The 23,999-nt window shown below is 66.1% G+C and overlaps 1 protein-coding gene across 4 annotated transcripts; it reads right to left on the reverse strand.

Annotated features, from left to right (window-relative positions):
• Positions 1–1,405: 1,405 nt before the first annotated feature.
• Positions 1,406–23,293, reverse strand: FLNA (filamin A). Of its 4 annotated transcripts, XM_065900106.1 has the most exons (47): positions 22,921–23,293; positions 19,536–19,784; positions 19,334–19,431; positions 19,067–19,214; positions 18,564–18,682; positions 18,393–18,470; positions 18,139–18,301; positions 17,838–18,038; positions 17,208–17,345; positions 16,994–17,117; positions 16,742–16,878; positions 16,448–16,641; positions 16,199–16,312; positions 15,964–16,107; positions 15,270–15,393; positions 15,023–15,183; positions 14,846–14,936; positions 14,589–14,758; positions 14,199–14,316; positions 13,838–14,100; positions 13,014–13,611; positions 12,751–12,924; positions 12,503–12,665; positions 12,267–12,427; positions 12,003–12,173; positions 11,471–11,594; positions 11,225–11,381; positions 10,359–10,548; positions 10,180–10,203; positions 7,791–8,038; positions 7,612–7,707; positions 7,339–7,441; positions 7,111–7,251; positions 6,874–7,002; positions 6,505–6,678; positions 6,247–6,408; positions 5,950–6,153; positions 5,721–5,873; positions 5,490–5,612; positions 5,105–5,371; positions 4,830–4,967; positions 4,510–4,625; positions 3,847–3,979; positions 2,893–3,069; positions 2,510–2,728; positions 2,222–2,425; positions 1,406–1,890 (listed from the first exon to the last, which is right to left on the reverse strand). In XM_065900106.1, the coding sequence occupies exons 1-47, from the start codon at positions 23,291–23,293 to the stop codon at positions 1,703–1,705; spliced, it is 7,944 nt and encodes a 2,647-aa protein (XP_065756178.1). In that variant the 3' UTR covers positions 1,406–1,702. The 4 variants fall into 4 exon arrangements, with proteins under 4 accessions (XP_065756178.1, XP_065756179.1, XP_065756181.1 ...); XM_065900107.1 differs by lacking the exon at positions 10,180–10,203; XM_065900109.1 differs by lacking the exons at positions 7,612–7,707; positions 10,180–10,203 and having other exon boundaries at positions 22,921–23,212.
• Positions 23,294–23,999: the final 706 nt, after the last annotated feature.

Raw genomic sequence — 23,999 nt, forward strand, 5'->3', positions numbered from 1 at the left:
TCCCATGTGGGCCCGTCCAGCAGGCGGGGTTCGGAAAGGTTGGGAGACAGGACTGTCTCCTCCTGGCAGACTGGTACAGGGAGCAGGCAGGAGGCTCTGGGTGAGTCGGCGGGAGGGGCGTCTGGTGGGCCGAGGGGAGAAGGCGGTGCCTGGGGGGGACCATCTCTATTCCCCCCAACTGCGGCTGGACTTCTCTGGGTCTGCCTCTGCCCCTTCTCCACCTGAGCAGCTTCTAGAAGTAGAGTCTCCAGGGACTGGCCGTAGGCCAGCCCAGGGGCAGTAACGCTGGGCACCATGCCCCTTTCCTGCAGACCAGTGGCTGCCCCTGCTCTGCCTGCCCCCTGCATGCTGGGGACGAGTGGCTGGAGGCTGAGGGGGCCCTGGGTCTGTGTGTTGGGGAGCTGCCACTGGCCCCTGCCTGCTCGTCTTCCTGTCCCTTTCTGAGCTCATGCTTCTTTTACTGGGCTGTGGCTGGGAAGCAACTGTGATCTGAATCTGAGCTCATGGTGGCCCAGAAAGTGCTTCCAGAAGGGGGGCATGGCCAGCACGTTTTCAGCTGCCCAGTTGGGAGAGGAGGCCTGAAAGCTTGAGCCTTGGCTGGCTCTAAGGCCCTTCCCTACATTCGGGGGGTGAAGCTGGCCGCCACCCAGGGGAGGAGCAGGGTGGCTGTGCGGCCGCAGGAGGGACATCAAGAGTTGTGTGCAGAGGGCGGAAAAGCATGGAGGGCTCGGGGTGGGGCACTGGGCACAGAGGTGAGGGAGGCTCTGAACAGGGCCGCAGAGGAACGGTGACCTGAGCGGCTGGGATTGCCCTTGCACACCGGTGGCAAGAGGGAGATAGGGCAGGACAGGCGCAGACACCTGTCACTGGAGTGGGGATGGGGCAGACTCTGTGGCCAGTGCCTTGAATGCGTCCACCTGCTGCCACCTGCCCACTGAGGGGCCTGGAGACCCACAGCCTGCCCCCGCCCCCGGGGCGGGGGCCCTGGTGACAGTGCCTCCTCGGGGGATGGTGGCACGTTTAAGCTGTCTGAGGGATGGCCAGGGTTTGCCGTGATTTCAGGTCCTGCTTATCTGGTCCTCCCACCCGGCACTTCACCTCCTGTAGCCTGGCCATGGCCTGGCCCTTCCCCGGGACAGCATCCGTTGCTGGCGGGGTCTGGGATAAGCACACTAGCGTCGGGCCCTGTTCTGGGGGCACGACACACCCCTTGCCCCACATTGGTCTGAACTCAGGGAGGCAGAGAGGAGGCCAGTGCAGATGGGACCCGAGTCGGGACCCCCTGGGTGCCAGGGCAGTGGGAGGGGGCCGGGCCTGGAGATCCAGCAGCCTGTGGTCTGGGCCCGTGCTTCCATCCAGCCGTGTCCCCCGTGTCTGCGCCCTTGCCAGAAAGCTCGAGCCACCCTCAGGAGAATGGAAGCGGAACTTTATTCCTCTCGGCTAGAGAAGAGAACTAGCGGGTGGTTGTGCACGAGACCCCCACCCTCACCCCTCCCGGGAGCAAAGAAGACAGGCAGGCTGCCTCTGCTCACCCCTCTCCTTTGCCCAAGTGGAGGCAGGGGAGCGCAGCACAGGGCAGGGTCAGCTGCGGTGACGGTGGCCGGGGCTGGCCAGGGCTGGGGCGGGTGCTGCTTGGGTGGCGGAGGGCGGGCGCAGGGGCACTTCTCATCCTGGGAGCTGCTGGCTGGCACGGACACAGAACTCAGGGCACCAGGACGCGGTAGGGGCTGCCTGGGATGTGCTCGTCACCCCATTTGACCACCAGCGTGTACTCCCCCTTGTCCTTGAGCAGGTAGGAGACGCTGTAGAGCCTGCTGCCCACGTGCTTCACCAGGATCTCCTCGCAGGGTGTCCGGGGCCCGTGTACCCCGACCAGCAGCATGTTGTTGCCTGGGGGTGGGGGAAGGGGCCTCAGTGCCAGGCCCCAAGTCCCTCCCCTCAGCTGTGACTGCGCTGACTCCCTTCTCCTGTCTTGGGGCGACAGCCCTTCCTAAAGAGCTGCCAGCAACCCCCCACCCCACCCCACCCCGGCAAGACCAGCAGAGGAAACTCCAGCTCCTCCAGGGCACTTCCCTGAAGGGTAGAGGAGACGGCAGGGAGGCCCAGGCTGGAAGCGGCCCGCTCCCAAAGGCACTCCCACCGCCCTCGCTCCCCTTGCCATGTTCCCAGGCACTGGCCGTCCGCTCTTACGTCTAGCCTCATCTCCTGGAAGGACGCCCACCTGCTCTGCTGCAGTCCACCGTGAAGCTGCTCTTCTGGCCCATGTAGGCCTTGCTCAGCCCCACACCCTTGGCCAGCACCTTGCTGGCATCGGTGGGACCTGGGCCTGGGGCCCCGTGCTGGGGGGCACTGGCAGTCTTGGTCAGGGAGTCCACAAACACTGATGACGTCTCATGGAGGCTGTGGTTGCTGACCAGACGGTGACCTGCAGGGCAGAGCAGGAGGGGCTAAGAGGTGGCCAGAGTGTCGCGCACTGGGTTGGGTAGCCGCAGTCTGGTACGAGGCTCACCTGTAACCCTGGCCTTGAAGGGGCTGCCCCCAATGTGGTAGGGGCCGCCGTACTTGATGGAGATGAGGTAGCTGCCAGGTGCCATGGGGGTGTAGGTGACGCGGTAGCCCTCAGGGCACTCCTGGCAATCCATCTTCACCTTGGAGGGCCCGTCGATTGTGACCGAGAGGGCACCAGCGCCCGCATTGCTTGTGTTCACGATAAACTCGGCTGGGCTCCCTGGGGGCGCGGGAGGTTAGGCAGAGCCGGCCTGGCCCGTTTCCCCACCCCAGCCCCCCAGTGTAGCCTTGTCACCTCCGCACGCCTCCTGTTGTCACTGAGAGCTCGGAGGAGGGACCCGAGCAGTTGTGTTCACACACTGGAAGCTGCACCCACTGACCTACCTGTGACGCCGCCTTCCAGGCCCGCTCCGTAAGCGGACACCAGGCCTGGGTCCCCTCCATGCCCAGGCTCCCCAACTCGGATCTTGAAGGGGCTTCCAGGGATGTGGGTGCCATTGAACTTGACATCAATCAGGTAGATGCCATTCTCCCGTGGGATAAAGCGCACGGCGTACTTATCTGAGGGGCAGAGGAACGTGCCGTGGGCCTGGGGTCTCTCCTCCAAAACTGAGCAACTGGCATCGGCGAGGGGCTTCCCTTGCCTGCCAGCGTTGAGTCCAGCAGGTCTAGGGGGGCCCACTCAGCTTTTCCTGGAGACCGTGCTGGGCACCCACACCCCACTGCACAGACCTCCTGAAGCCTGAGGGGTGAAGCTTTAGATGCCCAAGCTACCGATAGGACTCATTTGGACTGAAATCTTCTGTAGGCAAAATGCCCCCCTCGACGCCTCCTTCTCCAAAGGTTACCGTGAGCGCCTTATCCCCCACGTGTTCACTGGGGCCCAGAGACAGGCGGGAACTTGCTTGAGGTCACGCGGCTGGGAAGGGGCAGGATGAGGCTGTGAACCAGTGAAATTGGGCTGGGCAGCTCCTCCCACCCCCGGGGCTGTCCCCGGGTTCCAGGCCTTAGCCAAAGGCCTGGGCAGCCCCCATCACTGGACTTTGGGTCTCTCCCTCAAGAGACTGCACTATACGGCCCGCAGAAGGTGTTTTCCTTCCCAGCAGCACGGCTGCCAAGCTAGGTACCCCAAGGGCTTGGGTCACAAGCTGGGGAAGCGCCGCCCGGCTGGAGGAGCCCAGGCCTCTGGGCCCTGTCTCGGCTGCTTCCGGAGTCTGCGCCTCCCCTTTGTACTCTCAGCCCGCTTCCCAGCCAGTGGGCCAGGCCCGGGGGGAGGCCCACCGCTCCCAGTCGGGCCAGGGCAGACGGCTGGCTGGCCGGGAAGGGACAGGGCCTCACCTTGGTCGATCTCTGTGACATAGCACTCCTCCAGGGCTCCTGAGGGGCTGTGCACCTTGGCATCGATCGCCCCCTTGGCCCCGTTCAGGCTGACTGCAAAAGAGGCTGGCTGGTTGACCTTTAGCCCTGACTCCTGGAAGCACAGCAGACGCGGTTAGGGGCTGGGGCGGGGCAAGGGAAGGAAAGGGCTCCAGAAGCAGGAATCCCACTGGGTTGCACTTACCCATCTGGCGTCCAGCTTGGTTTAAAGAGGGAGAGCCATGGATTCTCGAGGGGCAGCAAGCTACAGGCACACACCCCCGCTCCCCGACCCATGCTCTACAGTCACACACCGGGCAGCAGGAAGGGGGGTGGCCCCGCCCTGCGGGCAGCACTCCTCAGCCCTGGCAGGCTGTCCCTCTTTAAACCTCAGCCCTGGTGCTCAAGGGGCACAGGCTTCTGTTCAAAGCCTTTAGAGCTGAGACACGAGAAAAACTCCACGCGACGGTCAGGGGTACCTCCTCCGACCCCAAGCGTGGACTGCACCCGGCCAGAGCAGAAGCCCGGCGCCCCGAGCTGGGCTGGGCGGGTCACTCGACACAGGGCCGAGACCTGCTCTGTGCGGCGGCTCTGGTCTGGCCGGGCCCAGGAGCCCCAGGCGGGCGGTTTCTCTCGGTGCCTCACCTGAAGACTAGAAACAGTAAGGCGGCGGGCGTCACCAGACGGAGAAGCCACAGGCACCACAAAAGGGCTATCGGGGATGTGCTCCTCGTTGAACTTGACTGAGACCTCGTAGTCACCTGAGCAGGGAGAGAGAACAGAGGGCGTGCCGGGAGGTCCCCACCCGTCAGCATTCGAGCCTGCCACCTCCCGCAACCGCAGACAGCCTGAGCGGCCCTGGGACCTCAAGGGGGAGGGCGGGAGCCGGGCAGGGCTGTCCGCGTAGACCCAGACCAGCGCCCAAAGCCGAGTCCTGCCTCCCAGCCCCAGCCACGCCTCAGTACCTGGCTCCTGGACCACATAGGCCACGCCACAGGAGCCATCCTTGCGGTCCTCGAAGGAGATCTCGGCCTTGCTGGGGCCCTCGACAGCAATGGCCAGGCCCCCGGCGCCAGCTTCCCTGGTCCAAATGCTGAATTCGGCTGCGGGAAGGTACAGTGTGTCCTCACGGAGGGCCGCTCCCCCGGCGTCGGCCCCCGCCAAGCACGGCTGCTAGCCCCCCTCCTGCCCCCCAGCCCCCGCCCAGGAGGGGCAAGAGCCCCGCAGGAAGCAGGCCTACCTGGCACTCCAGCTTCAGCCCTTTCCAGGCCAGGGCCCCCCGCGCGGACCTTGTGGGCTCCCCCTTCCCCCAGGGGCCCTACGGTGAACTGGAAAGGGCTCCCAGGCACGTGCTGGCCCTTGTACTTGACGCTGACGGTGTGCATGCCCATCTCGGCGGGCACGAAGCGGATGCAGTAGGTGTGGTTCTCCCCTTCCACAATCTCGGCCTCGTGGCTCTTGCCTGATGGGCTGGTCACCTGGGCTGTCATGTCCTGGATGCTAATTTCTGTAGGTGGGGGACAGCCTGGTGAGCAGGAGACCCAGGGTCCGCCCCTCTGCTTGGGACCGCCTCGGGCTGGCGCCTAGGACTCCCTGGGACCCTCCCTGGCTCCTGTAGCTCCTACCAGGGATCTTCAGGCTGAGGTCACAGTGACTGCCAACGTTAGCCACCGAAGGGGCCCGTCGCCTGCGTGTGATGCTCTCTTTCACCCGGCCCTCGCCTGTCACCTTCACGGAGAAGGGGCTGCCTGCAGGAAGAAAGCACAACCCACGTCCCGCACAAGTTACGGTCTGCGGGCGGACCCTGGGGTGTGGCAAGAAGGGTTGCCCAGCCACGGGGAAGGTGCCTCACTCACCGGGCACGTGCTGGTCAGCGAACTTGATGTTGATGATATAGTTTCCAGGCTCCGTGGGGCAGTAGGTGACCCTGCATGTGCCATCCTCCAGGTCCTCTGTGTTGATGTCCACCTTGCTGGGACCCTCGATGGACAGGCTGAGCCCACCATAGCCTGCGGGAGGGACACCCCTGAGCCAGGGGGCCGAGTACAGAGGTCTCACCCCAGCTTCCAGGCCACCACCGCCTACCTGCATCACGGGTGTCGATGATAAACTCTGCAGGCTCAAAGGTGTGGCCTTCGTGGAGGCCCTGGCCTGAGACCCGCACGCGGCTGGCATCCCCAATCTCCGACTGGCTGATTACCACTGGAATGGGGCTGCTCGCCACATGCTGGCCATTCTTCTTCACGTGCACCAGGTGCTCCCCGGTCTCCTTGGGCACGAATGAGATGCCTGGACACGGGGAGGGGCTGTCAGCTGGGGAGAGGCGCGCCCCCACCCCCAGCCTCCCTCCCTTCTAGAAGGCCCCGCTGCCCAGCCTCTTACCCACGCGGCCGTTGCGCAGCCGCTTCAGCAGGCAGGGCTCCTCCCGGCCCGAGGGCGGCACCACCGTGGCCGTCAGCAGGCTGAGGTCCGTCTCCGAGATGTTGATGGGGATGTCGGCGGCAGAGCCCACCTTCAGGTGGGACATGCGCATCGAGTCGTCACCTGGCAGGGGACGGTCACTGCGTGTCCAGGCACAGAGGGAGACTGCGCCCACCCTGCCACCTGCCCCCTTTTGTCACCGCTCTGGGTGTCACCTACCTGTGACCCTGGCAGTGAAGGGGCTGCCCGGGATGTGCTGCTCGTTGTACTTGACCAGGATGCTGTAGTCACCGGGCAGCACGGGCAGGTAGGAGACGCTGCACGTCCCGTCGTGGTTGTCAGTGCAGCTGATTTCTGCTTTGGATGGGCCCTCGATGGCCAGGGACAAGCCCCCTGGAGAGAGTTGTGGGTGAGGGTGCGAACTGTGCCCGGGGACACTGCGCCAATGAGGAGAAGCCCCAACGGGCAAGCGGAGGCCGGGGGTGGGGCAGGGAGCCTCATCTGGGGAGCATCTCCAGTGTCCAGCTCCCCAGCGGACGACAGTAGCCCGTGACACACAGGCGGGTCGAGACGAGAGCTGCCGCTCACCCTCTCCTGCATCCTTGGTGTTGACGGTGAAGACGGCAGGCTTGTTCACCACCCCGTGCGTGAGGCCAGGCCCGTAGGCTGTGACGTGGCCGCAGTTCACATAATCCACGTAGAACTGTAGGGGGCTTCCTGAGGCAGGAAGAGGGACCACGTGGAATGGGGGCCTCGTGTCGTCCCCGAGCCCTTCCCCCAGCCCCACGCCCCTGTACGGTGGCGGTGGCATGCTGAGGGGCGCACCTGGGATGTGCATGCTGTCGTAGCGGATGTCCATCTCATGCAGGCCGGCCTCGCTGGGTGCGTAGCGCACGGTCACAGTGCCATCCTTGTTGTCGGTGATGGCCGGCTGCGCCACCTTGCCCGAGGGCATCCGCACCTCCCCTGCAGGGCGGTGGGGCGCGGGTCAGGGCAGCCCGTTGGCACACTCTGGCCTCTGTGGCTCCCTGGCTCCTTCCCGCCCCCGCTCACCAGTGATCTCGCCCTTCTTGATGGTGAAGGGGATGACAAGGTCGAAGGGCCTCAGGCTGGTCACATCCAGCCCGTTGACACCCACCAACGGTCTTTCTGGGGCCTGCAGTGGAGACAGAGGGCCTGGGTGAGGAGCTGCAGGAGGGAAGGGAGTCCCGCGTGGGAGGATCTGGGGTCCCTCCTAACAAGCGGCAGAACAGGGCCTCACGGGACGCCCAGCTGGCCGGTCCCCGAGTGTCCCCTAGGGCTGGGAGGAGGTGGGCCAGGCCATACCCAGGTCTGCTGGCCGCCCTGGGCGTAGGTGTACGGCGGGGCCAGCTGCTGAGGCCGTAATGGGGGCTGTGCCGTGGGCTGGTCTCCAGCCAGAGCCTGCAGAGCAACGCACAGGAGCTGGAGACTCTGTCGTCACACATGAGCCCCGCCCGGACGCCTCGCCCCTGACCCCTCCTGACCGTCACTTGGAAGGGGCTGTTGGGCACGTGTTCGCCACCGAAGCGCACGCAGATGACATATTTGCCCGGCTGGGGGGCCGTATAGAAGATGTCAAAGGTGCCGTCCTCGTTCTCTACCACGTCCACGTCCACCTCGGAGCCGTCGGGTGTGCACACGGTGCAGGTCACCTTGCCTTTGCCCGCCGCCTTGGTGTCCACGGTGATCACCGTCTCCTCCCCAATCTGGATGGTGGGGCCGATGCCAGCGCCTGGTGGGGTAGGGTGGGTCCCCAAAGGGGGGGCCGGCGCATGAGCTCGGCGCTCGGGCCGCTCCTGTCCACCTGCCGCCCGCCCAGGCCTCTTACTGCCACCACCAAGCACAGCCAGGCCTCCCGCCCCCGCCCCCCCAAAGCTGGGATGGTGAGTGATTTCTCAGAAGGCAGGAAAGGTTCCCCCGAGCCACCTCAAGCCTGGGAGTCCTGTCTCGGGGGAGTCCCCCACGTGGGAAAGGCCCAACGGATGGCACCCAGGAGTCTGAGAGGAAGGAAGGGCCGGGAAGCAGGGCACCCTCACAATGGGGCCCACCCTTCTCTGCTCCCTGCCCCTACCCACACCCCAGTGCCGTGTGCGGACGCGGTGAGGCGGAGACCTGCTGCAGCGTGGGGAACGTGACACTCGCCCCGCGCCCCCCGGGCCTGAAGGTGAAATTGGAGTTTCCTGACAACTGAGAACGCTCGCTCGACCGGAGGCTTGCAGAGAGGGGCGGCCGGGCGCGGCCCGGCGCAGGCAGGGAGCTGGGAGCAGGGAAGCAGGTAGGCAGCACAGCGCAGCAGGCAGTGGCAGCACCCAGGGGGAAGGGGGGCAGGAGGCCCAAGCCAGAGCCACGGCTGCGAGGTGGCGAGAGCAGAGCAGCTGAGCAGCCTCCAGGGCCCCAGAGTGCCCGAGGAGAGGGGAGGGACAGTGACGTTATGATCTGGGCTCAGCCGTGGAGGCTCGGGGAGCTGTAGGCTGTGAGGGCTGAGTGCAAGGGGGTCCCCCGGCCAGCCTGCCACCGAACTCTCCTGTCCGCCGAGGGCTCCCACTTTGCGCAAGGGCTCCATGCTGGCCTTCCGCGGCTCTCCCGAGCTCTACGCCTGGCCCCCCCTGCTGCCCGCCCCTGCCCTGGGAGGCCTCACCTCGCACACAGCCACACCTGGTCTCCCTGGCTCGGAACCTGGACCCGCCACCTAGCTAGTAGCTCGGGCCCCAACCTCACAGTCAGCCCCGACTCCCCGCTTTCCCTGCCCGGCGCCCAGCCCCTCAGCTGCCCCATCCTCAAAGTACCCCCCCCCGCAGTTTGGCTCCCCCTCAAGCCCCACCACCAGCAGCCTAGCCCAAGCCACCCCTCCGACTGGTCCAGAGGTGACTTCGGTTCCCCAGCCGGGCGCCCTGTCTCCATTCTGCATGCGGTGTCCGGGTAAACCGAGACCACTCCCTCAGCCCAGCCCTGCCCCTGCCTCTGCTCCCCCCCAACCCCGGCCCTACCCCCTGCCCTAGGCACGCAGGGCTGGCGTCTCAGACCCCGAGGCCTGCTGTCCAAAGTCGTCGAGCCCCTGCCCTGGAGCCCCAGCCACCCTCTAACTTTCTCCCCGGCTGCCTCGGCCAAGGTCCAGGCCGGCAGCCTTCAGAGGCTCCCGTGTAGTCGTTGCCTCTTCTTGGTGTCCCTGGCTGGGGCTGGCTCTCCCCTCCCATGCCTGAGCGGGAGAACCTCCGTGCCTGGTTGGGGACCATCTGAATAACGTCACTGCTTGGGGAATGGGGGGAGGGAGGGGGGAGGGGGGCCACCGAGTGCACTTTGGGGCTCTGAGGCCGGGCCGGGCCCCGCCATGCTGGCCGCCCAAGCAGTCGACGCTGGTGCTACGGCACCACCAGCCAGCCCCACCCACTCATGCAGCCTGCACCTCCCCCGGCCTGGGACGCAGAGGCCCCCGGGAGGTGGGGATGGGGGTCTGTGGATCCGGCCGGGGCCGGGGACTCCCGCGGCTTGGGGGAGACCCCACGCGAGAGCCCTGGACGCGGAAAGAGGAAGTGAAAAGAAAGGGCCTGCTGCCCGCCCCCGGGACTTCCCCGGGAAGCCAAGATCCCCAGACCCCAGAGCCCCCAGGGGGGTGCCTCTCAGGATGCACCTCACCCCAAAGCTCTCAGCTGCAACCCGACTTCTCAGATGGGGAAATGGAGGCCCAGAGAGGGGGAGGGCCGGAGCACTCATGCTCAGCTCCGGAGGCCTCCCTGGGCCCTAACCCTCCAGTTCCCCCCTCTGTCCCTGCCAAGAGCTGCAGCTGGAACTGTCCTGGGAATCAGCATGGAAGAGGAAAGGAAGCTGCCCTCTGGGCAGGAGGGGCATTGGGAGTGGCCCCAGCAAGCAGCTTACCTAGCCCGTGACCTCCGATTGACACTGAGGTGAGAGGGCAGAGAGCAAGGAGAAAGGTCAGGTGAGTCACTCAAGGGGGCGGCCCCCACTCCCACACGCCGCCCCAAGCAGCGAGCCCTTGCACACAGGCACTCCCAAGCCCCGTGCTGAGCGCCGTGGCCGCTGGCGGGCTGGCTCACCTGTGACGGTGCACTTGCTGGCATCCCCAGCGGGCACGGCCCGAACGCGGTACGGGGAGAAGGGGATCTCATCGCCGCCATACTTGATGAGGATGGTGTAGCGGCCCGTCACGTCTGGCACGTAGGCCACCGTGTACGTGCCGTCGTGGTTGTCTTGGATGTGCGTCTTCTTGGGCTTGCCCTCAGGGTCCTGCATGGCAGAGCAGAGGGGAGGCGGTTGGCCCAAGCCCAGCCAGGCCCGGGGTTCCCTCAGGCCCTCTCAAAGGACCAAGCGTCAAGCACCACTGCTGCAGGGACAGCCTCTGAGCCGCTCAAGCACCATGGCCCAAGACGGTTGCCTGCATCCACCACTGTCCTTTACCTCCCCACGGGCAAGGTCCAGGAGGGAAGCGCCAAAATGCCCAGTGACCAGCCCCCCCCCCCGGCCCCCCGCACCCTGAGTGACAACAGGCAGGGGCAGGGACCTGGCGCCCATCCTGCTCTACCCCCACGAGGACCTCTCAGCTCCCATCCTCTACCCCAGGGCCTGCCCTAGCACTAGGACGAGCTCCCCCAAAGATCTCAGAGTCCTAGCCTTATACCTGGCCCCAGGGAATGTTACAGGCAGAAAAGCTGAGGCACTAAGGGCTTTGGTGACACCCGAAGTGAGCAAGTGCGTGCGTGGGGAAGCCCGTGTCTGTCACCACCATCCTAGAGGCTGGCACGGCTTCTAAGGGAGACCAGAGAGCCGGGCTGGCCCAACTGCCCCGGGCCGCGGACCCCGCGCGGCACCCCGCTCCAGCCTGGGCCCCTCCCCTCCCTCGCCTTCCCTGTGCCCGGAGCTGCAGAACAGCTGGAGCAGGCGGCCACCCGTGCGGCCGGCTCACCGTGATCTGCACCGCCAGCAGGCCCTCCCCTGCGTCCTTTGCGTCGATGGTGAACTCCACAGGCAGGCTGGCGGGCACGCCAGTGGTGTTGAGCCCGGGGCCGCTGGCCTTTACCTTGCTGGCGTCGTGCGTAGGTAGCACCTTGACCTTGAAGGGGCTGTGAGGCCAGGATGCTGTGAGCGGTCAGGACGGCTCTTGGTGCCCAGCCCAGGCCCCTCCCCACACGCAGAGGGCCCAGCCTCTTACCTTCGGGGCACCTCTTCTTCCCCGTACAGCACCGAGATGCTGTAGGGCCCCTCACGGCTGGGCACGTAGTTCACGGTCTGGGTGCCATCGGCGTTGTCCACCACATCCACTGGCTCCACCAGGCCTGGCCCCAGGCCCACAGACAGAGCCTTAGCCGGTGCCCTGGGCCCCTAGGCCCACCACACTAGAAAGCCGAGTTTGGGCCATGCACCCAGCCCTCACCCCAGGCGGCCTCGACTTGCCCTCACCTGCCCGTCCCCAGAACAGCCCTGAGCCCCCGTGACATCTCAGACCCTTGCCCGCTCTACCTCCCTCCCGCCTGCCACATCTGCTCAGCGGCCGAGTCCTGTCTGTTCTGCCTCCTTTAGGTCCCCTGCCCCAGGGCACTGGCTCTGGGGTCACCTGAGGCTCCTCCGTCAACTGCCTGCCCACCGGTCCCGCCCCCCGCCTCCCGCCGTGTGCTGGGTCCCCTCCCTCAGAGGACCGCACTCTCCCGACCTGACCCCCGACTCCCAGGCACAGGAACGCTCACCTTTGGGCCCCTGCACTTTGACCTGCAGCGGGGCCACGCCGGCCTTGCTCGTGTCCACCTGGAAGGACTGAGGGAGGTTGGCACGGACCATGCCTGGGCTCAGGCCAGGCCCAGAGCACTTGACCTTGGACGCGTCTGTCACATCATGCACAGGGACCTTGAAAGGACTGCCTGGAGGCGGGCAGAGGGATGGCAGCTGTGTGAGACAAGAGTGGAGGGCGGACAGGTGGTCCCAGCCCGGCCCCAGCTGACCTGCCTCCTCACCTGGCACCTGATGGCCGCCGTAGGTGACGTTAAGGCTGTAGGTGCCGGCCTCATAGGGGACGTACTCGACCGAGCAGCTGCCGTCCTTGTTGTCCATGCAGGACATCTTGGCCTCGGAGGGGCCCTCTACAGCCAGGCCCAGGCCCCCTGTGCCAGCTCCCCTGGTCCAAAGAGATAGCCCGTTATCCCCTGGGTTCCAAGGCCCCTGCAGCCCTGCCTCTGGGGCTCTCGCTCACCTGGTCTCCACGGTGAACTTGTTGGGCTTGTTGGTGGTGCCGCTTTGGATGCCCGGCCCGTGGACGCGCACTCGGGAGGGGTCACAGCCCTCGGTCACGGGCACCTGGAAGGGGCTGCTGGGCACAGGGCTGCCGTCGTAGGTCACATCCACAGAGTGGAGTCCTGCAGGAGGGCAGGCTGAGTCAGAAGGAGCCCAGGTCACCCTGCCCCCACCCCCAGCCCATCCCTCCAGCGCCCTAGCACGTACCCTCCTCGTAAGGCGTGTACTCCACTTTGTACGTGCCGTCGCCACAGTCCTGCACGTAGGTCTCGGTCAGGTTGCCCGAGGGGTTGGCCACGCGAGCCTTGACGTGCGGCCCTCCGGTCTGCGTCAGAGCCCGGGCATCCACACTGAACTCAGTGGTGGCTTCTCGGAAGACGCCTGCAGGGGGGCAGGGAGAGGAAGAAGAATGGGGCTCCCAGGGCCCCGGCTCCCGCTGCTCCCACGCCCTATGGTGGGAGGCCTCTCACCTTGGCCCTCAATCCCGGGCCCGTAGCACTGGACGCCTGAGGTGTCCACTGCGGGCTCCACCTGCAGCTTGCTGGGGAAGTTGGGCACGGGCTGGCCGCCGTACTTGATGGTGACAGTGTAGGCCCCGGGGCACAGGGGGATGTAGGTGATGGTGTGTGTGCCGTCGCCGTGGTCCTGGATGTGCACCTCGGCTGGCAGCCCCGCCTCGGAGCGGATCTCAATGGTCAGCTCTGCGCTGCCTGCACTCGAGCAGTCCACGTGGAACTGGCCCGCCTCACCGGCTGTGGCGCGCTCCAGCCCGGGGCCCGAGCACTTGACCTTGGATGGGTCAAAGCAGGGAACCACGTGGGCCTTGAACGGGGAGCCGGGGATGTGGGTGTCAGCGAAGAGGATGTTGATGTTGTAGTCCCCGGGCTCCGTAGGCACGTAGGACACAGAGCACGTGCCGTCCCCGTTGTCCAGGCACTCAAGCTGGGCCTCACAGGGGCCCTCCACTGTCAGGCCCAGGCCGCCCGTGCCGGCGCCCTTGGTGTCGATGGTGAAGCGGGCAGGGGAGCCTGCACTGCCCCCCTGCAGCCCCGGCCCAAAGGCTTTCACCTGAGGGAGGAGGGGCAGGTCAGGAGCCAAAGCCACGCCACCTCCCTGACCCTTGACCCTCAAGACCCCCAGCCTGACTCCGTCTGCCTGCTCTCGTTCTGGCTCCCCTCCCCCACCAGACGGGCACAGGCAGGCCTGAGCAGGGCCACCGCTCAAAAGGACAAAAATGAGAAGGGGTGAGGGCGAGTCTGGAGAAGAGAGGGGGTGGCGCCCACACCCCAGTTACCTTGCTAGGCTTGGTGGGGGGCACAGCTTCGAGAGAAAAGGGGCTTCCAGGCACAGGCACGCCGTCGTAGGTCACCTCGACCTCGTAGGGCCCCTCCTCACGGGGCACAAAACGCACCACGCTGTTGTCAGCCCCTAGGCCTGGCTCCACCTTGCAGGGCACTGCTGTCCCCGAGGGGCCCACAATCTTGGACACCACTTTGCCTTGGCCACCGGCGCCCTTCGACTTGACTGTGAACTCCTGGTCTTTGCCAACATCCACCTCTGTTGACACGATGAAAGGAAGGGGAGAACTGTGGCACGGGCCCAGGCAGCCCCGGGGCATGCTCAGTGGCTGGCTGTGACAGGCCCCAACTACTTACTCTCTCCCAGGCCGGACACCTTGATCTTGCTGAGGTCCAGGCTTGGAGACACCGCCACCGAGAAGGGGCTCTTGGGGATAGGATCCCCTCCATAAGTGACACTGACACCCACTGGGCCCTGGGAAGGGTACAGAAGGGCAGGGTCGTGGGTCATGGCCCTGGTCCCCCTGGCCTGGGGCTTCCCAACTTGGGCATGGGGAGGGGCTTCAGAGACAATGGCTTCTCTCTGCCACTGCACCCCCTGGACTTCCATGCCTTCTCTCTCCCAGGTGGGAAACGAGAGTGGGCGGGAAGCCCCCTGGAGCTGCCCACCCAGCCCACCACATGAGGGGGCCCACGGGCTCAGCAGGTATATGGACAGGCGCGGCCACAGGGGGTCAAGGTAGCTACCTGCTGCACCGGGGTGTACTTGACAGTATAGGTATTGTCATGGTGGTCAACGAGGTCCACATCACGCACCGCATCCCCCTTGGCCAGCCCCGAGAACTGGACATCCAGCTTGCCTTTGCCGGCGGCTTTGGCATTGACCGTGAAGTGGGTGGGTTTGCCAAGCTCGACACCTGAAGAGACACAGCTACCCTGTAGGGGCACCTTGCCCCGTGCCCCCTCGGGGCTCCCCAGCCTCCCCATGGGGTACTCGTCCTCACCGGTACGACTGAGGCCAGGGCCCTCGGCCTTCACCTTGCTGGCGTCATGGGAGGGGTCCACCTTGACCCGAATGGGGCTGGTGGGCGTGGCCTGCAGGGGGCGGGAGGAGGAGGGCTGAGAGGAGAGCCACACCCCATCACCCAGCAGCATTAGGGGCCGGAAGCACCAGCACCCACCTGGTCGGCGAAGAGGACCATGATGGTGTAGCTGCCAGCCCCGCGGGGTGTGTACTTGACCGTGAAGGTGTCGTTGTCATTGCGGATGATGTCGAAGTCAATGTCGGCCTCGGCGGGGCCCACCACGCCGGGGGCACACTTGATGCCGATGCTGACGTCACCTGCGGGGGAGGAGGGAGTGGAGGCTGGAACCTCACGGGGACGCCTCGCCCACTCGCCCACCCGCGCTCTCGAGGCAGGGCCTCACCCTGGCCGGCCTCCGTGCAGTCCACAGTGAAGTAGGTGGGCTCGTGAGCCTTGAGTCCCGTCTTGGCCACTCCTGGGCCGTACACCTTGACCTTGTTTGGGTGGCTGCCGGCTCCCACATTCACCTGCAGGGCACGGGGGCAAGTGCAGGGGCATGACCAGTCTGGAGGAGGGGCAAAGTGGCGTGACCACCCTGGGGAGTGCCATGTAAAGCAAGCATTCGATGCTGCAGTGCCGCCACCCTTCGCTATCTATGCAACCAGAGCAGTGAGCTCGCTCGTCTGCACTAACGCCTGTACCAGAACGTCCGTGGCAGCACTGCTCACGACAGCCAAAAGGTGAAAAACCCCAAATGCCCGTCAACAAGTGACTGGACACCTAACACGTGGGCTATCCGTGCGATGCAGCGTCATTCAGCCGTGAACTCGTGCTATGCTGACCGGGAACTAGCGCGAACACAGACACAGAAAGCCACAGGGCCTAGGAGCCCGTCCCCAGGGAATGTCTAGCGAAGGTAAACCGCATAGCCAGAAAGCGGGTGCGTGGCTGCTTAGGGCCGGGGGCAGTGGAGGCGCAGAGGAGTTTCTCTGGGGGACGGTATGCGAGTTTCATGGAAGAGGGCCGTACCAAAGCAAAGCAGGCACCCAGGGAAGTGGGCTAAAGGCCCGTCTGAGGCCTGCAGAGGGCAGGCTCACCCGAAAGGGGCTGCTGGGGACGCTGACGCCTCCCCAGGACACCATGGCCGTGTGCTTCACCGGCTTCCGGGGCACGTAGGAGCAGCTGTAAGTGCCGTTGCCGTTGTCCTTGACCACTGCCTCCACGGGGCAGCCCTCGTTGTCCTGGAGAGCGGGCGGGAGCAGGCGGCCTCCTGGTCAGTGCCCGGGTCGGGGCACCTGCCCACCCTGCCCCCACCACAGAGGGCACCCCCACCTGGACTTGGACCCTGAGAGGAGCCTTCCCGCCGTGCTTGGCATCCACCGTGAACTCTGCCGGCTTGTTGACGGCCACACCCGTCTTCTCCAATCCAGGCCCACGTGCCTTCACCTAATGGGAGGCCACCCAGATCTCAGGGGACCAAGTGCTGGCCTCCAAAGACAGAGTGGCGGGAGCACGCTGCCGGCCGTGCCAGCCCAGGGCCCCAAAGCCCAGAGACCCAGCCCAGCGGCCCGCACCCTTTACCCTGTCTGGATGGAAATCCTGGGGCGCCTCGCGGATGTCGGCCATGAAGGGGCTGAGGCGGATGTCTTCACTGTTGCACAGCACGTGCACGGCATACTCGCCAGCCTCCTGGGGCCAGTAGCGCACATCACAGGAGCCATCGCCCTTGTCATCACATTCGATCTTGGCCTGCGACGGGCCCTCCACAGAGAAGCCTGAGAACAGCCGCCAGCCCCGTCAGTGCCCTGGAGCCTCGGGAGGGTGGCCCTTACCAGCCTCTGCCCCCGGGTGCCCACATCGCAGCCTCCAACTTACCCAGGGTGCCCACGTCGTCCCCAATGGCCTCCACCACAAAGTCTGCGGACTTGCCAACGACGCCGCCCTCCAGCCCGGGGCCCCAAGCCCGCACCTTCTGATTGCCACACTCGGTGCCCACCTTCACCTCGAAGGGACTGCAAGGAGAGAGCCACCCAGGGGAGTGCCAACGGGCCCCGTCTTGGAGGGGGGCCGGCCCAAGCCCAGCAGAGGGAGGAGTGCGCCACCTCCGAGCTCAGCCCGGGGTCTCACCTGCGCCCAATGTTCTGGCCGCCCCACGTGATGGTGACAGTGTATGTGCCGGGGACCATGGGGTAATACTCGAAGCCATAGACACCATCCCCCAGGTCCTTCTGTTTCACGCGCTCCTCGCCCTCTGCCGGAGACAAGGGAGGGGCCTCAGGCCTGCCCAGCAGTGGCCGGGGACTGGCACCGCCCACCCCAGCCCAGCCACAGGCCAACTTACTGGGACCCTTCACGGTGACCTTCAGCTCCCCACTGCCCGCGCCCTTCGTGTACACCTTGAAGTCGGCAGTCTCCTTCACTCGCACACCCTTGGGCTGGAGGCCCCGGCCGATGGCGCGGCAGGCCCCTGGGTTACAAGCTGTGAGCAGAAGGCTGGCTGAGCTGCTGGGAGCCGGCGCTGGGCGACCCCTCCCTTGCTCCCACAAGGCTGGGCCGTCGGGCCACACAGGCCGGTGAGGGACGCGTAAGAAAGAACTGGAAGGGACCGTGACCCTAGGACCTGCGTGGCCCAGGCCAGGACACGGCAGGCCTCCTCCCACCTGCTCCGGCCATGCCAGCCCCCAGCCCCCCGCCTAGCCCCCCCTAGGAAGACAGATCCAAGTACCGTTGACCCTGCGGGCAGAGCAGAGAGCAGCAGGTCTCTAGACAGCTGGAGCGAGCTCTTCCGAAGGTGAGAGCGCGGAGAGAGAGATGGAGAGGCGAGAGGAGGGCCAGAAAGAGCGCCCGCACAGCGGAAGGACAGAAGCCCGGGGAGCCGGGGCGGGGGCTGGGACGGACCTGCCCGGCTGCCCCCCTCCGAGACCGCAGGGCTGGAGCCGTGCCCAGCGGGGGGCGGCCGGGACTGGCCTACCTTGGCCAACAGTGACAGTGTAGGGGCTGCGAGGGATGGGCACACCAGCGAAGGTGACATGCACCGTGTGGACGCCCTCCACGGCGGGCTGGTAGCTGCAGCGATACGTGCTGTCACCCCGGGCCTCCAGCTGAGGCTCCACGGTACCCTTCCGTCCTGTGGGGTCCTGGATCACCACTTCCACCTCGCCTGTCCCCGCTCCTGCCAGGAGGCATCGGCTCAGATCCCGGAGCCTCCAGGCCGCTCCCGCAGCCCCCCAGCTCTTCCCCCAGACCTGCCGGCCTCGGCACCCTCCCCTCACCCGCCGTGAAGATCTCAAAGTAGGTGGTCTTGTTGGCGATGTTGCCGCTGGGCTCCAGGCCAGGGCCCTGGGCCGTCACTTTGCTGGCATCTCCCTGGGACTTGTCCACATACACCTCGAAGGGGCTCTTGGCGATGTGCTGGCCGGCAAAGAGCACGGTGACCTGTTCCCAGGAGGGGCGCACCGTGAGGGCAGGGTTGGGGCACCCTCGCCACTGCCCTCGCCACTGGCCTCCCCTTGGGCTGAGGGCTCACCTTATGAGTCCCCGTCACCTCGGGGACATACCAGACGGAGAAGGTACGGTTCTTGTCGTTATTGGCGGTCACCTTTGCCTAGGGTGGGAAGGAGTCCGTGAGCCGTTGCTCAGAGCGGCCCCTCCACGCGGGGGCCCGGCAGCGCCCTGCCCTGCCTGCCGGCCGCCCTACCTCCTCCTGGTGCCCGGCCGGATCCTCCACGTACACCAGCACCTCTCCCTGCCCGGCGCTTCTGGTCTCCACAGTGAACTCTGCCCGCTTCTTCACCATGTTGCCTGTGGGCTCGATGCCTGCCCGGGGATGAGGGGGAAGCCACAGGCTGGCTGTGAGGGCTGGCGCACTCCCGCCGCAGCCCCATCAGGCTGTTCGGAACGGGGTGAGTCAGTTCGGTGTACACCCCAGCGCGCAGAACCCGGCCTTCGGCCCCAGCTGCGCTCCTGCCGTGGGACAGGCCTGGGCCTGTTTTCTAGAACGCTGGCTTGAGTTTGCCTCGGGCTGGTGTGGCGGGGGGAACACAGAGCCAGTGGCCAGTTTTGACCAGCCCCGACCCACTCCTGTCTGACTCACGGGGGGGCATTTGATAACCTGGCAGCCACGTGGCTGAAGACTCCCCGGGAGCTCACGTTCAGGGAGGAGGTCACCTTGCAGGAGGACCCCCCGCCTGGCTCTCTCACCTGGCCCGTAGGCTCGGGCTTTCTTCGGGTTCAGTTTGGGCCGCAGGGGAGCCCCTGGTTTCAGCTTGGCCTTGGGGAACTGGGACAGGTAGGTCATGACGGAGTGCTCATCCACATTGGGGTCCACGATCTCCTCAGGGGTGATCACCTGTCACGCGCAGAAAAAGGAGCCAGTTGGCCTCCAAGCCTCAGGGTCCTGGGACACGCCACCTCTCCGCACTGGGCCCTCGGCCCCCAGACGGCCGCGGTTGGCCCGGCGGAGCGTACCTGAGGGATGCCCAGCCAGTCGTCGGCCTGCTGCATGGCTTCCCTGGCGTTGTTCACGGGCTTGCTGGCATCCCAGGAATCCCAGTCAGGGCACAGGCCTGCGGGGCAAGGAAGGCCATGAGTCTGGGGGACCATGAGACCTGGCTGCAGGCCATCCCCTCCGCCCCCCTACAGGCGGCCCCGCCCCCCCGACGCCCCTCACCCGGGGCACAGCTGTCGACAAGGGCGCCCAGGGCCCTGCCACTTTGCCAGTCCCGGCTGAAGTTGGTGATGGGCAGCTGCGGCAGCTTGTTCTGGATCCAGCCCAGGAGCCTCTGCTTGGGCGTCTGCTTCTTGGCCTCCTCGTCCTCCTCCTCGTCCCACATGGGCATGGAGATGGAGTAGTGCAGGATCAGGGTCCAGATGAGGCCCAGGATCAGCTTGAGGTTCCCGTCCACTATGGCCTTACTGTCTGTAAGGGGAACGAGCGGCAGCGCTGGGCGGGCAGGGTTGACCCGGGAGTCCCTGCGCATGCGCGCACACACACACGCGCGCGCGCGCACGGGTTTGGGGGTGGCACACATTCAGGGTGTCAGGCCACTCCCAGGCACTGGGCAATGTGGCAGCATAGCAGGCCCCAGGGAGGAGGCACAGGCCCCCGTGGGGCAGGGTGGGGTGTGGGTCGGGGCCCGTTCTGCCCAGGGCCCCTTTGGGGGTGTGAAGGAGGTCTGGAGGCAAAGCACCTGTAGACACATGATGACAATACAGCACAATGAGGGGGCATTGCTGGAAGCCCTGGGGGCCGTGGGGACCCAGAGGAAGGACGGGAGACAGACCTAGGCGGCAGACAGGGCCAGGGGAGGCCTGGGGAGGAGCCCCCTTCCGCAAAGGTGGCTCTGGAGAGTGAGTGGGATGAGTGCTCTGCGGGGGCCCACCGCCCATCCCCAGGGATCTCCAGGAAAGAGCCCCTGACCTGCACTGAGAAAGAGGAAGGCCGGCGGGTGGAGAGGTTGGGAAATGTGGCGGCTGCCCTGGGGTCGCGGGGGTGGGTGGATGGGTGGATGGCATGGGGCTGGGGAAGCGGAAGCGGTGGCGCGTTGGGCAAGGACCCTTTGGGTGGAGGGTGTGAGCCCCGCCCCCCACTGCCTTAGTGCTCCCCCGCCACCCACAGAGCCAGGCTGGGAGTTGGGCAGCAGCCCTGATGCAGGGGGAGGGGCTGGGAGCCCCAAGGAACCGCTGGTTGGGCTGCATGGCCCTGACTCACTGGGGCCCGGCAGAGATGGCCTGCCAGCCAGGATGCTGGGCAGGACACATTCCAGGGGCCCCCTCACCCAGCCCGAAGGGGAAGGGCGGAGCCAGTGAGCCTGGGTTGGGCGCTCAGGGCCCAGCTTGGGAGTCTGGGTGGCAGAGGTCATGGGTGGGGTCCCCAAGTCCTGCCGCCTCAGTAGAGCCTGCTCAGCTGCTGCCCGCCCTCCTCGCCACCTAACGGGCCACTGGGCTACAGGCTGGTGACCGCCAAGCTCGCCACAGGGGAAGTGGTTAGGGCGGGCACCCTGCACCCCATCCCCATGGCGATGCCTCTGGGCTCTGAGCCCCACCCAAGGCCCTTCTGGGTCTCAGCCTCCTCAAGCGAACGGGGTGGGGGGGGGGCCGGGGGGGGCCTCTGAGAACTCAGGAGGGCAGCTCATCTTTGGAATCCCTGCTGGCGTGTTCCACCTACCCTTCCCCAACAATCAGTAGAAAATACTTGTCTGGTGAGTCAACTTGGGGGTGGGGAGAAGGGGATGGACGCCACCAAAAGGGCCATCAATGGCAGGTAGCCTCTGAATCCAGCGGGCAGCACCTTGCAGACCAGCTCAGTGCCACTCAAAGCAGAGCGGCCTTCCTGCTCCTAGGCTGCGGTTGGCCCCAGTCCCTCACCACTGCCTTGCTCTGTCCCCAAATGGCAGGTAGGAGGGTGGAGTGGGGGCTTCAGGCTAGGGGTGACTGGAAGGTTCAGAGAAGCCCAAGGACACAGGAGTAGCCAGGCCTTCCCGCCAGGCTCCCACCCGCAGAATCGCGAGTCTAGCACAAGCCCTCAGCAGGCCCGAGGTCCACTATGACCCACGAGGGGAAACACAAGGCCAAGCTCATCAGCCATCATCGGGCTGGGCCCTCCCCACCCCCGGTCCATAGGAGGCTGGCCTAGGCCCTCCCATCCACCTCACAAAAGAGGGTGGGAAGGACCGGGCTCAGAGTTGAGAGACTGACTGGTTGGATGGCCCCGCCCCATCCCACCCCCTTTCACCAGCCCCCCGGGCCAGCCTGCCCCCTCCCTCCCCTAATCACTGCTGCTTTCCAACATTTTTTTGCCTTATATGGCAAAGCTCTGGGAACTAGGCCTGCTCCAGCCAGCTCACAAGAGGAGGAGAAGGAGGGAGGGGGGAGGAGGAGACCCCCCCCAGACAATTGGGGTGTGGCCCGCCTCCCCACATCCGGTTGCCCCCCCACCCAAGGCTCAGAGATGACTCAGCTTGGCTAGACTGAGGCTGGGACTGGGGGGTGGGCCTCGGCCTCGACTTGCATTCCAGAGAAAGAGGTGGGGCCCTTGAGACCTGCCCTGAGTGGTTGGGGGCACCTGGGTCTCGGTCCCTCCTTTTCTCAGGCTCCGCATGGACCAGGCCAGGGCTGTAGGGACAACTGGAAGGCCTCTTTCGATTCTGAAGAAAAGAAAGCTCGTGCCCCTTCTCTCCCTGTCGCATCTCCCCGCCCCCCCCCAAGTCACCAGTTCTGGTGCCTGTCCCTGTGTGGCTCTCATCTCCGAAGTGCCTGGGATGATGCAGTAGGCCCGACCACTGCCAGCCTCACCAGCCCGGTGACACGAACACTGGGCTGGCAGCGAGCCCAGCACATGCTGGAGTACCTCCCAAACAACTCCTGCATATTCTAGATGCAGGAAAGCAAGTCCTACATGGAGGCAAGAGTTTGGCACAAGCTCGACAGTAACCAGGTATCTAAGTGACTACAAGCCAGCTCCCTTCACTGGCCAGCGCCCAAACCCATCTCAGGTGCTGTTTTGCTAGCTATGGCCCTCTCTGGCCCCCTAGTTCCCGAAAGGAAATCTAAACTTGGGGTATGAGCCATCTTCACTGGGGGGCACTAGACAATGGGACCCACAAGCTCCAACCCCCTGTTTAAGGAACCACAGGGGTGCCTGAAGCCCAGAGGGCCCTCTCCAAACTGCTGTAGGGGGTGGAGAGCCCCGGCCTCCCCCTCGTTAGAGATGGGGCACTAGGCGCACGGCCAGAGCTTGGCCAGTGCCCGCCCCCCCAGGCCCTCTCCCACCGCGGGCGCAGCGGCGGGGGCGCGGCCTGTGGAGGATGTGAGCTCAGCCTGGGCGTGGGCCAGCCGGGGACCGGCGGGCGGGGGCGCGTAGCGGTCCGCACGCACCGCCGGCCTGCGAGCCTTTGTTCTCGAGGCCCACACGGAGCTGGGCGACCCCGGGGACTCCCGGGGCGGCGCCACAGCTTAGGGGGGTGTCTGCGAGGGGTCGGCCCGGAGAAGATGGGAGGACGCGCGGAGCCCCCCTCCCTCGCCTCCCAGCGCCACCGGGCGGCCCGCGCCCTCACCGATGGACACGAGCTTGATGCTCTCGCGCTCCAGGAACTCGAGCGCCACCGACACATTCTCGAGCTGCATCTGGCGGAAGGTGGGCCTCTGGTTGTGCTTGCGGTGCATCTTCTTCTGGCTGAGCACCTCGAGCAGCGCGATAAGCCGCAGCCCGTCGCTCAGGTCCGTCTGCAGGTTGGCGATACGCTTGCTCACGCACTTGAGGTGCTCGTTGCACCAACGCGTGAATGTGTTCTGCTGGATCTTCTTCCACGGCGCATCCTCCGCCAGGTCCTTCTCGGTGGCCGGCATCTCGGCGTCTCGCGTGTCAGCGCCGCTGCCCGGAGCCGCGCCCGCAGCGCTCTGGCCCGCCCGGGAGTGGGAGCTACTCATTTTGAGGCGCGAGGAGCCGAGGGGCGGTGCTGCAGCCCAAGCGAGGGGACGGCCCTTTAATTAAAGTCGCAGGCACCTCAGCGAGCGCGGGGCGATGCAGACAGCAGAGACAGCGCTGTGGAGAGAGCGAGCCCTTTAAATGCGGGCGGGGGCGGGGCTGGGAGGCGGGGTCACATCGGGGCGTGGCCTTGGGTGGGGCTTCGGGGCCGTGCCCGCCCCGCCCCGCCCCGCCCGTTGGAATGCCCCCCTGAGTCCCCCCGCCCAGGCGATTTCGACCCGACCCCCAGCTCCGGGAAGGGTCGTTGGGCCCCGTAGCGGGCAACGATGCGCTCAAGTCCTGCGATCTCCCTCCCGCGCTGCAGGAAACGCTGCAGCGAGGAAAGGCTGAGCAGCGTCTGGCGCTGGACCTCTTGGCTTCCAGCGGGCACACCATACAAGGGACTTTCCTTCCCCAAGGCCCCTGCGGGGGGTGGGGTGGCTCGCCCTCCCTGAGTCACGTGGACTCCGCTCGGTCCCCGCAGCCCCCCGTCGTCCCCTCTCCCCCGAGCTCCGGCGCTTGGGGTTCCCTGGACGCGCCCCAGCCGGCGGCCCCGGCAGCAGCAGCAGCAGCGGGAAGGGCCCCGATCTGAAGGGCGAGCCCTTAGAGAGCGCAGGTCTGGGCCAGGCGCTGCTGGCAGCGCTTTGCGCGCGTGCGCCAAGCCAAGGA

This window comes from Phocoena phocoena, chromosome X (genome assembly GCF_963924675.1).
Source record: "Phocoena phocoena chromosome X, mPhoPho1.1, whole genome shotgun sequence".
Taxonomy (NCBI): domain Eukaryota; kingdom Metazoa; phylum Chordata; class Mammalia; order Artiodactyla; family Phocoenidae; genus Phocoena; species Phocoena phocoena.